Below are 15,870 nucleotides of genomic sequence, written 5' to 3'. Positions count from 1 at the left end.
AGAGCAAGCCATATTTCTTAAAACAAGTCAGTAGAGGTGGTGAGATGGAGAGAGAGAAATAATGAAGCTTCCTTGGTTACCTTGTCTTCTTCTACTTCACTTTTGAGTTTTTGTTGAAGCCCTAGCTCTGCTTCTCTGTCAGTTCAGATCCCGGAAATTTCTTGTCTGAGCTTGGTTTCCGATTCTTTTAATACTCTTTGTCGATGAGAGATGCGTCTCTGTATGATTGATTTGAAATGTTCTCCATTGGCGGTGGTTCTGGTTTGATTGAAGACCTTCTTGATGCCCTAAATTCCAGTGGCATTGCGCTAAAATGTCAGCTACTTTGGCACCGTTCGAGCGGCCGAGGGTCGGAGTTACGAATACGGTGGGATTTCTTCTCGTTTGGTTCGATCATTTGTGCTAATTTCTGAACTTTTTGTCTCAATGGATATGTTTGTCGGGGTAGCTTGAATTTTATTGTATAATGGCTGTTTCTGTGACTGAAAGATGTGAGCTTGCTTCTGTTATGACCGTGTTTGAGGAAATCTTTTCTGGAATTTAGATACTAATTCAATGGCATCAGTAAGTAGTAAATGTTGTTGGCTTTCTAGTTTGAGTATTTTGGAGTGTTCCGCAAATGATGATTGAATCTATTGTCAGCTCGTGTGATTTCTGGTGTTCTTTGTTTTTCAGTCAATATCTGGCTGTGCTGCCATCCTCTTATTGACTTTTCATGTTTCCATATGTCCCAAAGTATTTACATTGTTTCAATAGCACCACCGGTGCATTTCTTCAACATAGGACATCGGGTTCACTTTTATCTGTTCTAAACGATTGTGCTGGCTGTGTTTATTTATTATGCATGTTAACTTCACTAATATTTAATTCCCTGCTATATTTTGCAGGTTTTCAAGAGTGGACCACTTTTCATATCTTCAAAAGGTTAGTAATCCTACCTCCTCACGCTCTAGTTCGCCATTCTAAGTACAGGCCATTTCTCCAACTTATGTCTTACTGGGAATTTCACTATACTACACATTAGAAGGCCAAGTAAATGCATACTTATGTGCCATTTTGAGGATTTGCTCCTGAGTTTGATAATTCTATATGTATGGATGCAATCAAGCCTTTATTTATGACATTCGGGCCTATATTGACATTTATATCTCTAAAATGTATGTATAGCAGTTCCCCGAAGCATATTATTACTGCAATGCTACCATATTGATGCATCTTTTAGAATGTAGATGACGTAAAACTCAGTCCCTATGGTTGTTTACCGTACAAAACTTAAGTAAATGATAAATGTTTCCTCCTGCAGTTATCTAGCATAGTTGTGGGTTCTGGGATTTTTATTCTTAATCATATTAGGGAATGAGTTTCTCAAAATGTGCTGTCTAGAGAGAGAGAGGGGGGGGGGGATCTATTGACAGCTGTCTTTGGGCACTTTTATCTGCCATCTGGGAGTGCAGATTTGCGGACAAGTTGTCAACATTACCTTTTGACTCGTGATAAATTTCCAACCTGTGGAGTTGTGCCGTGTGGCACAATCAGCAGTGAAATCTTTTATCCAGTATTGGATGGCTAGGGAAAATGCCTTTTACACAGTGGGCCATGTGATTGAGTTTGATTTTGAATATTGGTAGATGGCCAATCCACATGATCCCCTATTTATTCAACAGTTGGAATACCACATTCAGTCCCCACTTGTTTGTTGGTTAAAATTCAGTAGGGAAAAAAAATCTGCAAAATGGTTGTGATGTAGCTCAAAAAAAGGAAAATGCTAATAAGATAGAAAATGAAGAAAAGTACAGGACAAGAAGGGTCAGAGAGGACCACTTGAACTCTGGGTCTCTTGAGGACTTACTCAACCCAAGTGTGAGACTCGCTCACTATTAGAGGACCTTAAACTCACAATGTGGGCTTAGCATGGCACACCCACAAGTTCTAAAATAGAAATGATCAACTTTATTTCCTTAAACCTAAATGATACATATGTATAAGGGAGGGGAAACAGATCTGTTGGAATATAGCCGTTGGAAAAGAGCCACTGGAATTTAGCCGTCGGAAACGTATTGGAAAGAGTACATTTGAAAAAAAAGAGCTGTTGCTTGAGAAAACATGGAAGAGAGGGAAGAAGTGGAGTATGCATTAAATGCTCATCATTACTATCATTCTCCCTTGTTTTGGAAGAACTCGTCTTCGGGTTTGAAATGGCGACCTGAGCGACGATTTGATCGTTGGTCATGTTCTTCATTGTCGAGTGTGCTTGATTTCAAATCGACTACGTAGATTTGATCGCCCCAAGAATCAGAACTTGCTCTAATACCAAATTGGTGTAGCTCAAAAAATGGAAAATGCTAATAAGATAGAAAATGAAGAAGAATATACTATAATTAGGGTAAGAGAGGACCACTTAACTCTGGTCTCTTGGGGATTCACTCAACCTCAAGTCTAGGACTCACTCACTACTAGAGGACCTCAAACTCACAATAGGGCTTACAATGACACACCACAAGTTCAAAAAAATACAAATTATCAATTCTCTTGAAATCAAATAATACATATATACAGGGGAGGGGAAAAAGAGCTGTTGGAATGTAGCCCTTGGAAATATCTTGGAAATAGTACATCTGAGAAAAAGAGTCATTGAGTTACCAAAAATAAAAAAGAAAAAAAAGAAAAAGAGTCATTGATTGGGGAAGACGTTGGAAGAGAGGGAAAAGTGGAGTGGGCATTAAAAGCTCATCATCATGACTACATTAGGTTGACTGTACACTTGAAGCTGGCAATGAAAATTGACATGTAGTTATTCTAAATAGTTCTTTATGTATTTAATGGTTTGAGTGGCCTTGTCAGCTATCGGCATGATTAAACCAAGGCAGCCGTCAGAGATAACTTTCTAGATTTCACATCCAAGGTACTAAAACTCGGGTCTCGGTACCAACTCGGCCCTTGGAAAAACCGAGTTGAGTCGAGATCTCGCTGAGTTGGTGCATTTTTTTTTCCAACTCGAAGCCTCAACTCAGTGGGTTTTTGACCTAGTTTGGGTCTGAAACTTGGTATTCAACCTATTTTAGGCCATTTAAACACAATGACACTATCAGATTTTGTAATAACAAAGTCCAAATATGAGTTTCAATTCGGACCATAGGTTGGTAGGCGATGATGTACTTAAATACCCTACTCTACACATAATTTAGTAATAGAAAGCAAGCAAAACATTCAATTAATAGCTAAACAACTTAAATAAGAATTAGAAATGTTAAAGTGATACATCAAACTGTTTAACAGTGTTACAACTATCATCACATAAAATGACTTTGAATCTAGTATTCAATCCCCGCTAGTGTCACATAGTCTTCCCATGACATAGTGTTGCTGTAATGTTCCATATAGTGCTCCACAACAAGCATATAAGAGTTCTGTCGAGTTAGGTAAGTAAATACATAGTAGATGGGTCATTTCCATGGGTCAACCCGAGATCCGAGATCTCGCCGAGATATGTCGAGTTAGGTAAGTAAATACATAGTAGAACGGTCATTTCCATGGGTCAACCTGAGATCCAAGATCTCGCCGAGATCTCGGCGAGATATTGCACTTTTATGTACCGTATACCATCTCGTCTCGGTTTCTCAGAAAACCGAGAAACTCGCTGAGATCTTGCCGAGTTGAGACGAGTTTTAGAACTATGTTCACACCTAGAGGAAATTTTCTTTACTTTAGAGTTTGGAAGCTGGAGTGGTTGGTGAACTTTCATATAACACTACATCCTTTGGAAAGTATTATTATAGAACTGATCTGTGGCCTGCTGTTTGTTCTAGAATCACCCCTATAATAAAAACAAGGATAACCATTATCTAGGGTTGTGCAAGGGGAGAAGTAAAAAACAGAAATGAAATTATGAATAAGGCGAGAAGAAAATAAGAGAGAAAGTATGCTGACCAATTGGAGAAGTGTTACTCCTATCGGCTGTTAAGATATATTTATAATGCTGTAACTCATGGTAATTATAAGAAACCCCCTAATTTATGTGTATTTACATGTAAGTTCCTAAATAAAAACTATAATTACCAAACACCCCTTGCGGCACACATTCTTAACGCTTCCCCTCAAGCTTGAGCATAAATATCATCCATGCCTACCAGCTTGGAACAGCCTTAAAGAAAAACATTCCGAAATAAAGCCTTCATAAACATATCACCAAGTTGATATGTAGAACCAACGAAAGGAGTCAATATCAACTTCCACATCATAGTATCTCGAACAAAGTGACAATCAACTTTTATATGCTTGGTCTGCATGTCGGGTTACTAGCAATGTAAATTGTAGCTTGATTGTCACAAAATTTATCAATATGCTTATTAACTTAAAATCCAATCTCTTGGATAAGTGACTTTAGTCACATCAATTCAACTGCAGAATGAGCCATGGCTCTATACTCAGCTTTTGCACTAAACCTAGTTGCTGTAGTTTGTTTCTTGCTCCTCCAAGTGACTAGACTACCAATAATATTATGATTATGAGGTTTATAAATAAGACATTTCCAGCACCCTTGAGATATATTTAGATGTGAAATGCTGACTCCCAGTGAACTTGCTTAGGACTCTCCATGAAATGACTAATTACACCAACTAAAAATGATACAATTAACAGTATGATATATGAGTGTAAACTCAATCTTTTTATACTGATTCTTATCCAAAAATCCTTGCTATCACAACTCCTAAGTTTTAGATGAGGATCATAGGGGTATTAACAGGTTTAAAACCTAACATGCCAGTCTCAGAAAGGTCCAATACATACTTCCTCCGTGACAAGCTAATACCCTTCCTGTTTTGAACCTAGTTGTCAAGGAGGCTAGGTGACCCAAGGCATTGAAGGGGTGCTGGTCGCCTAGGCATGTAGTATATGCAATATCAACTCAACTCAGCCTTATCCCAACTAAATGGGGTTGGTTACATGGATCCTTTTTCTCCAATCAATTCTATTCCAAGCCATACTTGTTACTAGTCCCAAGCTATGCATGTCTTTCTTCACCACTTCTCCTAGAGTCATTTTAGATCTACATTTTAGATGTACCCTGTCTCTTTTAGCTCCTTCAATCTGAATCGAATCACCCCTCCGTACCGGAGCATTCAAAGGCCTCCGGTGCACATGTCCATGCCACCTCAAAAGATTTTCTCGCAACTTAGATGTAGATCACAGGTGTAACCGCAGGAGCGAGGCCCTTAGGAACAGATTTCTAATTTGAGGCGCATGTCAAAAAGAATCAGCAAGAACCTGTCTAGGTTCATCCCCCCTATTGTCCAACATATTTGTGGAATGTGTTGGTGGAAAAATCCAACATTCATACACAGTGACACATGCGCGTAGTGAAGATAGTGCGGGCGTGCCAGAGCCTTTGCGCAGGCTCAAACGAGGCTGGAAACGGTTTGTTCTAACTTCCAATAAGGAGATCGGTCTCCCTCTTGCCTGAGTTATTTTAAGGACTTTTGGGTTAAACCGAAAGCGTGGGTCAAATTCAAAGACACTGGAAGGAAACGAATTAAAGGAACAAAAACCAAGGCAATGATAAAGAGAAAAAACAAAGACAATAATAAAAGAAGAAACTGCATTAGATCATACCAAACATGGGCGTGGATCCCAAGCATTGCTCTGTGTTGCCCCAAAATGGATGATATAACCGTACATGCTTGAAAGAAGAAAATTACAATAAAATAAGTAAAGTTGCAGGTTTTTGTCTGGTGATGTGTTGTCCTTTCTTGGCTTGGCTTGGCTTTTGTCTTATATAAAAGACCTTTACTTAGCAACTTTTGTAACCAACACCTCCATACCCCTCCTTGTATCAGGGTCACGTGCCTTCTAAAATGCTAATTGTCTGCGCACGTGTCCCTGTGTAGTTTGTAACCCCCTACCCTCTACAGATGTGGTGGGTCCCACATTTTACAATCATCATCCCCTGTGGTCACTTACCCACATGCCGCTGGCTGACCCTTGACTAACCGTCCCTCACTAGTTCCCTAGTCTGTCACGGCCTTATCCTTTCACCCTTACTAGCTCGATCTACTCCTGACCGTAAAATCAGGGATTAAACAATGCCCCTCACAACCTCTTTGAATGATGCCTCATGGCTCAAGTTCATTAAGAGGTTGTGCCTCCCAAACGTATCCAACGGTCACTTTCAATCCGACCGTCTTTTGGTTGCCACGTCACCTATACCCATTAATTGCCAAGCCGCCAATTCCTTCGTTGTACGCACTTAGTGGCCTTTCATCTCTCTCTTTTTTGAATTTAAAATTCAAAAAGCTGTTAAGCTTTTTGATTTGATAGCCATCACTCTTGATGTTTGAGTTTAAATCAACCCAAACTTCCCAGTCAGGAAGGTAGGAGGGCCAGAGACGACCAAAGGCTTTCTCTTTGAGCTCAAGGGCCTTGCTCGAGCGGAATAGTAATTTCTTCACCTTGTGCTTTGGAAAATTAGAGATTTGGGCCGGAAAAGAAGAAAAAGCAGGGCCAAGCTTGAAAGAAGGAGGTTTAGGGAAGAGAATCTGTACCTCGACTTGGGTTGAAGGAGGAAGAAGAGCTTGTTTTTGCTCGTAAACTTTCTCCAGTTTGCGCTCCACTTCTGAAGCTTTGAGAAGGCCAGTCATGGTGATAGCAGGAGTTTTCAAAGCAATGAAGAAAAATAGAGAAGATGAACAGTGAAGGAAATTTGTAGGAGGGTTAGGCCTTAAATAAATAAGAGGGTAAGAGTTGTAAACTCAAACATTAAGAGTGATGGCTGTCAAATCAAAAAACTCAACAACTTTTTGAATTTTAAATTAAAAAAAGAGAGAGATGAAAGGCTGATAAGTGCAGACAACGAAGGAATTAGCGGCTTGGCAATTAATGGGTATAGGTGACGTGGCAGCCAAAAGACGGTTGGATTGAAAGTGACTGTTGGATACGTTTGGGAGGCACAACCTCTTAATGAACTTCAGCCACGTGACATCGTTCGAAGAGGTTGTGAGGGACATTGTTTACTCTCTGATTTTACGGTTAGGAGTAGACCGATCTAGTAAGAGCGAAAGGATAGAGCCGTGACAGATTAGGGAACCAGTGAGGGACGGTTAGTCAAGGGCCAGTCAGTGGCACGTGGGTAAGTTACCATAAGGAATGGTGATTGTGAAAGGTGGTACTCACCACATCTGTAGGGGGTAGGGGGGTTGCAAACTACACAGGGACACGTGGCGCAGGCAGTTAGCATTTTGGAAGGAACGTGACCCTGATACAAGGAGGGATATGGAGGTGTTGGTTACGGAAGTTGCTAAGTAAAGGTCTTCTATATAAGACAAAAGCCAAGCCCAGTAAGGACAACAACACATCACCAGACAAAACCTGCAACTTTACTTATTCTGTTGTAATTTTATTTTTTCAAGTATGTGCGGTTGTATCATCCATTTTGGGGCAACACAGAGCTATGCCTGGGGTCTAAGCCCATGTTTGGTATGATCTAATGCAGTTTATTTTTTTATTATTGTCTTTGTTTTTGCTCTTTATCATTGCATTGGTTTTTGTTCCTTTAATTCGTTTCCTTCTAGTGTCTTTGAATTTGACCCACGCTTTTGGTTTAACCCAAAAGTCCTTAGAGTTACTCAGGCAAGAGGGAGACCCATCTCCTGATTGAAAGTTAGAACAGGCCGTTTCCAGCCTCGTTTGAGCCTGCGGAAAGGCTCTGGCACGCCTGCATTATCTTCACTACGCGCGTGTCACTGGATGTGAGTGTTGGATTTTTCCACCAACAGAAGGTTATCTTCAAATTTTAATAGATTTTGAGCCAACATATTTCTTTATTTGAAGAGATATTTCCATAATCGACTTCTGCCAAAGATTAGTCATCGTACAGCCTGTCCAAGAGAAAATACTCTTCAGATTTTGGTGGGTCCCATGGCCATTGCGTGGAGAAGTCTTTGGAGGGTTATGACAGCTTGCAATCATCCATATGGTTTCTTGCGTAGGGGTTTATTAGTTAAAGATTAGTTTCTTTTTAAATTTTTTTTTTTTTTTTTAATATAATTAGTAGTTTCCTTTTCTAGGACTCTTTAGTCTGTTAATTAGATTGGGATTGGGATACCATTTTAGTAGTTTCTATTTAGGATAAAGTTCAATTTGCAAGGGATTGGCACCTTTTATGTAATCGATTTGAAGTTTATAAATAAAGAAAAAAGGGCTGAAAGCCAAGCTGAGTTGGAGAAAAGAATGAGCTTGGTTAAAACCATTAATGGCTGTGAGAGGCAGGTACGGTGAGAGCCTGTGGGTGAGAGACCCATCCCTATCCCCCTTCTTCTATATATCCATTTTCTCTATTTTCTATTTTCTTTTTTGGTTCTATCTTGAATTTTATTTCCCTGCAAATCTGAGGTCAACAGAGGTTCCAAACTACTGCTGGGATTCATTAATTCTATAGACGATTTCATGCTACCATTGTTGCTGTTTGAAGAAAGCCTCAGAATACCCTGTGGATGCTGCTCTTCATTGAAGAGTTTTCGACCTCCTGCAGAATTGGTTGCAGCTTAACTATTCTACATTACTTATCCTGTATCGGAGCTACTCCTAAATTAGCTCTAATTTGTCCATTCCCTATTTATTATTATTATTATTATTATTTTTAAATTTTCCACTCATCCATATCAACATCCTCATTTCAGCTACACAAAGAAAACCAAAATATAGTAAACAACCCGTAGGATATAATATAAGCATATTCGTAAAAATTATCTAAGAGCTCCCAAATCCTTTATTTGAAAGTGTCGCTGCAAATAAGCTTTGACATCTTTCCATACTTTTGAAATCGTTGCCAAAGATGATAATGTCAACAACATAAACAGCTAATGCTAGTAATGCAAAAGTCGACCTCGAACCAGGGAAACCAGCGCTAGATCGATTGCAGCAGGATCAATAAAATAAAAGAAAAACCTAAATAACTGGAACTGAATTTTTTTTATTGCTATTTTCTGTATACATATGAAAGAAGAACATCAAAGTACAGGAAAGAAGAAGAAAGGGATATAGAAGGGGGGGGGGGGTTAGGATCAGCTATCTCAGTCTATCATCCTCTCACCCACGGTATCTCACCATTGCCGCATCTCACAGCTTCATCAATAACTCTTTTTCTTCAATCTCTGTCCCTTTTCTGCTCAGGACATACATGTATTTATAATAAAGCAACCCAACCCTAATCTAAGTAAGAAACTAGCTAGTAAAACCTATAAAATAGAAAATAGACTCTAACTAGGATTCCCAATTAGGATTACAACTCAAATAGGAAACTAAATAAGTGTCTAATTAAAAAAAAAAACCTAAATCAGCCCCAAATCACTGTTCACGTGAACAGTGGAGTGAGATACTGTTCACATGAACAGTATTTTTTGGGGGGGGGTTTTCTTTATGATTTGATCTACATCAACTAGCACCTTGGAATCTCGGCGACGGATAAAAACAGAATGATCAGAGTAGCAATGTGGAAACCTATAATCAGTAACAATCTTGCTAAACTTGTCAAACTAAGCTCTTGGGGACTGCTTCAAGCTTTGAATGGCTTTCTGAAGCTTACATACTTTTGCGCACTCTACCCCCCAGCAACATTCCCAAGAGATTGTTCCATATAAACTTCTTCAAGTAAATCACCATACAAATAAGCATTTTTTTATGTCAAGTTAAAACAAAGGCTAGTCAAGATTAACTGGCAGAGAAATAAGAACACGAACATAATTGAGACACATAATAGGAGAATACATCTCAAAATAATGGACCCATACATTTGAGTGTAGTCTTTGGCAACTAAGTGAGTTTTGAGCCACTCATTAGTGCCATAAGGGTTATAATTAATGGCATACACTCAACCATACTTCACAAGCTCCTTACCTGGAGGTAAATCAACCAATGTCCATGTTTGATGACCATCTAGAGCATCCCTCTCCACATCCATAGCCATTTTCTGCCAAGGATGAGAAAACACCTTTGATAAGTTTTGGGAACAGAATGGTCAGACAAAGACAAAGCAAAAGCACAAAGTTAAGAAGGAAGATGAGAAATAGAGGGCAACTAAGCAATAGGATAAGTAGCAAAAGATTTTTGAGTACACGAGCCAGTACCTTTCCGAATGGTTACACGTAAGCCAATGTCTGGTGGAGGGGGTGATGGAGCTCCAGAGAAGGACTAAAACAATGGAGAGGGTTGTAAGGATGGAGCTTTACCAGGTGCTTTAGGATGATGCTTTTACACTTGAAGAGGTTTGGAGCTAGATGGAGATGGAGCATTTGCAAGAGATAAAACTCAGTTTCTAAGACACGACCCTCGTCAGAAAATATGGAGTGCTCTCAAAGAAAGTAACATTCGGCACTATCAAACTGTTGTTGAGACACATGATCATAACATCGATACCCTTTTTGAGTACGAGAATTAAACAATTGCAACCAAAAACTCTGGGTGGTAGAGAAGTGGGAAAAACAACATATATCGGAGATTAGTATTTAAAAAACAGAAGAACTCATGCTATTAATGAGATAACACGCAGTAACAGCGGCATCTCCCAAAATATCTTAGGAACTTTCATATGAAATAATAACAATCCAGCAATCTCCAATAAATGACAATTTTTCCTTTCAACGACACCATTTTGTTGAGGGGATTATGAACAACCAGTCTAATGAATAATGCCATGCCCAGAACAAAATGATGAAATCTCACATTGAGTAAATCTAAAGGCATTATCAGAAAGAAAGACCTTTAAACAGATTCCAAATTGTGTTTTTATTTCACTATAAAACTATTTAAAAACTGTTAAGAATGCTAAGCAATTCTTAAAATACAATCATATCAATCGAGAGTGATCATTCACAAAAAGTAACAAAATAATGGAAACCAGACCTACTTTTAATTCGACACAGACTCTAAATGTTAGAGTGAACTAAAGAAAACAAGGATGGACTTCTAAAAACATCACGAGAAGGAAATAAAATATGGTGATGTTTGCCAAGTTCACCGGCTTCACATACGCGAGGTAGACTTACAACTGGGAACCATTTACTGAACCTTGGAGAGAGACAAGTAACCCAATCCGAAATTCCATTTAAGAGGAGAACTAGAAGCAACAGAAATGGTTGGAGAAAAGGAAGCACAATCAAAGTAGTATAAACTATCCTCCTCACGTCCTCTTGGTAAGGAGATTCAGAAACACACAATAAGAGGGGTAATAAGTAACATAACAATCTAGTGGCTTGGTAATTGGCTAATCGAAAGAAGATTCAAGGGTACTGTCTAACTGAGGTATATAAAGTACTGAAGACATTGACAAAGAACTAGGTGAAACTACACTATGACCAGGAACTTGGGTAGAAGAATCATTGACAAGAATGACGAGAGACAGATGATAAGACTTTTACATGGATTCTAGTATTCTACAACCTTATATTATAGAGGTTATGCTAGGGCGTTCCCCAACAGAATAAGTGATGCGCTACACTATGACTCGGGTGTAGTGATTTTGAGCAAGGGTTAGCTAGGGTGTCCCCTCTAAGCGACAGGCCGCCTCAGCACCCTGATGCGGTGACAAGTAGGCAAGGGTTCTTGCACCATGGACGAGTTCAGGTAAGAAGCTAGTCCACAAGCGTAGGATTAGATTAGCATCCTGAAACATTAAATCTTTAACGGGTTAACACAAACTCGACCTCGAACCAGGGAAAACCAGTGGGAGGTCGATTGCAGCAGGATCAATAAAATAAGGAAGAACAAAATTGAATAACTGATTTTTTATTTTTTTTATTTCTCTTTTTCTGTTTACATATGAAAGAAGAACATAAAAGGGTATGGAAGAAGAAGGAGGGGATATGGTAGGGGGATAGGGGACACTCTCAGTCTAGGATCTCTCGCCCACGACCTCTCACGTTTCTGCATCCCATAGTCACTGCCTCTCATAGCTTCAAGCCATAGCTCTCTATTTTCTTCAATCTTCAACTGTTGGAGGACTTTATGGGCATTACTTTATATAGACTCAAGGGTTGAGACCGAAATAGAAAGTGTTTGCTACCAAGTGCTTACAACTAAAATAGAAACTTCCTATAAATCTAGTTGTCATACATCAAAATAGTAACTCCTAAAAACAAAAAAATAGTAACAAACTGAAATTAGAAGCTACCTGAATGAAATAAAATATACTTTCTAAAACTGAAAATAGAAACTAAACTATGGCAGCATTAGGATAGCATCTTTCTCCACTTGATGGGCCCACAAGATCTTCTAAAAAACATCCCCACACAAGGCAAATATGGGCTGTGACCATAGTATTAAATCTCGTTTCGGAAGGCCATTTCGGCCAGATCGAAATTTCGCCAAAATATTGTATTTTTTCTATGATTTTTGCTTGGCCATTTCTGGCGGTAAAATGCCGAAATGATCGAAATGACTGAAATAACCAAAATTTCGATGACACTGTGCATTCTTTAGACTGAAAGTAACGAAACGAGATGACTGAAATTTCCGTTGAAATATTGCATTTATTCATTTTGCCGGCGAGATTTTGAACTATGGCTGTGACACTGTTCACATGAACAGTATTTTGGTATTTTTTCTGCATATTTCGATCTACATCACGGGTAAGAGTCTAGAATTGATAGATGTTACAAGGAGAAGAAGTATTAACATAGCTTGTATTCAAGATATTAGATGGAAGAGTAAAAAAGCTAAGGAGTTGGACAACTTTAAACTTTGGTATACAGGTGATAAAAGTAATAGAAGTGGAGGGGGCATAGTAATGGATAAAGATTTAAAGAATGATGTGGTGGATGTTAAATGATTCAGAGATAGGATTATATCCATCAAGCTTGTGTTGGAGAAAGAGGTTGTTAATATAATTAGCGCCTACACACCTCAAGTAGGATTGGATGAAAGTGGTAAGTTATAATTTTGGGAACACATGGATGGATTAGTGCAAGGTTTTAGTCAAGGAGGAAAGATTATTATAGGTTTTGATCTGAATGGACATGTTGGGAAAGATCGTAGAGGTTATGAAGGTGTACATGGAGGATATGATTTTGGAGAGGAATGAGGAGGGGGTCTTAGTTTTGGATTTTGCTGTAAGCCAGCGCAAACACTTACTTTGAAAAGAGAGGGGCATTTAGTTACCTTCAAAAGTGGGCATTATAGTAGCCAAATAGATTTCTTCCTAACTTGATATGGTCAGATAAATTGTTATGTAAGGACTGGAAGGTTATTCCAGGAGAGAGCGATTAGTGGTCATGGTGATGCAGTAAGTCACTTAGGGGGCTTAGTTTAGTAGAAATAAGCCTTGGGATGGGTTATGTATGCATTGGGACTTTGATTCTATGTGTTTATTTTGTAATTGGTCAATTTAATAAGCTTAAAATATGGGTAGAAAGTAGAAAAACGGGATTTACTTCATTAGTTTTGTTAAGAAATAGAATGGTTTAATGCTTAAGTGAATCAATATGATTCCCTAAGCCCTTTATTTATACTAATAACATAAGAATAACACAAAAAAGGAGGAAAGGACCAGAATACCCCTACGGTATTCTGGCCTATATCTCTAACACTCCCCCTCAAGTTGGTGCAAAAATGTCACACATGCCCAACTTGACTAGAAAAGGATGAAACACTCTGCTTGTCAGCCCCTTTGTGAACACATCAGCTAACTGATCAGTAGACTTCACATAGGGAACGCAGATTAGTCCAGCTTCAAGTTTTTCCTTGATGAAATGTCTGTCCACCTCCACATGTTTAGTACGGTCATGTTAGACAGGATTATGAGCGATGCTTATGGCAGCCTTATTGTCACAATATAACATCATTGGAAGTTGGACAGCAACTCCAATATCTTGCAACAGCCCCTTAAGCTACAACAATTCACAGATACCATGAGCCATCGCACGGAATTCAGCCTCAGCACTGGACCTGGCCACCACATTCTGGTTTTTTACTACGCCAGGTGACAAGGTTCCCATCAACAAAAGAGCAATATCCAGAGATGGACTTCCTATCACTTGAACCAGCCCAATCTGCATCAGTGTATGCTTCAACCTTCAGATGACCATTGGGAGATAAAAGTATCCCTTGTCCTGGAGTAGACTTCAAGTATCGTAAGATGCGAAGGACTACCTCCATATGAGAAGAATACGGGTCATGCATAAACTGGCTGACCATACTTACTGCAATGGCAATGTCTGGCTGAGTGTGAGATAGGTAGATAAGTTTGCCCACCAACCGCTGATAACGACCTTTGTCAATTGGTGTGCCTTCTTTCTCCTTGAGTCTTGTCGTAGCTTCTATGGGAGTGGCCGAAGGATGGCACCCTAGCAGTCCCGTTTCAGATAGTAGATCCAGGACATACTTTCTTTGAAACAGAAATATAACATTTGAAGAACGAGCAACCTCTATCCTAAGAAAATATTTTAGAGTCCCCAGATGCTTAATTTCAAACTCACGGCCAAGGAACAACTTCAACCTGTTGATCTTAACACCATCATTACCGGTCACTACAATATCATCAACGTAAACTATGAGGAGAGTAACCTTAGCACCCACATGTTTGATGAACAAGGTATGATTAGCATTGTTTTGCTGGTAGCTCACGGACAGCATAGCCTTGTGAAATCTACCAAACCAAGCTCTAGGTGACTGTTTCAAGCCATAGAGTGCATGCTTCAGTTGACACACCTTACCCTTGGTAGCAGGACTTGAAAAACCTGGAGGAATGTCCATATATACTTCTTCCTTTAGTTCACCATGGAGGAAGGCATTCTTCACATCCAACTGCTGAAGATCCCATCCAAGATTCACTGCACAGGATAGTAATACCCGCACAGTATTGAGTTTTGCTACCGGTGCGAAAGTCTTTTGGTAGTCAATGCCACATGTCTGAGTGAAGCCTTTAGCAACCAGACGTGCTTTGTACCGATCCACTGTACCATCTGCCTTCTGCTTGACCACAAACACCCATTTACAACCCACTGGTTTTTTCCCTGGAGGAAGAGCTACAAGATCCCACGTATTGTTTTTGTTCAATGCTCTCATTTCTTCCAACATTGTTGCCTTTCACTTCCCATTTGTAGATGCTTCTTGCCAATTTTTAGGAATGGAAACAGAAGAAAGGGAGGAAAAAAAGGTACGAAAAGAGGGAGAAAGAGAACTATAAGACACAAAACGGGAAATAGGATGTAAAGTGCAAGTCCTGGTACCTTTGCGATGCGCAATAGGTGGATCAGAAGAGGAAGGCTCACCAGGAGGAGGATTTGGATTCTGAGGCGGCAACTGGATGGGTATCGGTGCTGCAGTGGACTGATTCTGCCCTCTGTTAGAACATCTCTGGTTATAAGTGAGAATGGTGGAATTGTCAATGGTCCTCTGAAAGTTACGAATGGTTCTCTGTACTGGAGTCAGCTCCCCCTGAATAGGAACATTTCCACCATCTGTTTCCATGATCTCCCCCTGTATTGGATTCCCCTCAGGTGAAGGGACAGCAGCCTCGGGAGGCTGGACAGCGGTCGGGGAGTGTTGGTTGGTGGCTATAGGTGATGGAGGGAGGGGAAACCCAAGAGTATGAACCACATCTTCACTAGAACGCTCCCCCTGAAGAGGTGGGGAAGAATAATAGGAAAGGGTTTCATAGAAAACCGCATCCATACTGACCATAGCACGGCGGGTAGGAGGGTGGTAACACTTGTAACCTTTCTGGGTTGGAGAATAACCCAAAAAAATACATCGTAACCCACGGGGTTCAAGTTTGCCAGGGGAATGAGTATCCCTAGCATAACAGACACAACCAAAGACCTTAGGAGGTACTACAAAGGAGGAATCACCAAGTAAAATGTCAGACGGGCTACGGGAATCCAG

The 15,870-nt window shown here is 39.8% G+C and overlaps 1 protein-coding gene across 1 annotated transcript in view; it reads left to right on the top strand.

Annotated features, from left to right (window-relative positions):
• Positions 1–222: 222 nt before the first annotated feature.
• LOC122642182 (rho GTPase-activating protein 7-like) overlaps positions 223–15,870 on the top strand; it is a 120,601-nt gene continuing 104,953 nt past the window's right edge. The window contains exons 1-2 of the mRNA XM_043835610.1: positions 223–367; positions 888–924. Coding sequence (XP_043691545.1) covers positions 314–367; positions 888–924 — 91 coding nt within the window. The 5' untranslated portion in view covers positions 223–313. The remainder of the gene's footprint in view (positions 368–887; positions 925–15,870) is intronic.

This window comes from Telopea speciosissima, chromosome 10 (assembly GCF_018873765.1).
Source record: "Telopea speciosissima isolate NSW1024214 ecotype Mountain lineage chromosome 10, Tspe_v1, whole genome shotgun sequence".
NCBI lineage: Eukaryota > Viridiplantae > Streptophyta > Magnoliopsida > Proteales > Proteaceae > Telopea > Telopea speciosissima.
The sequence above is the reverse complement of the archived record's forward strand: the minus strand, read 5'-3'. Positions and strand labels throughout refer to the sequence as shown.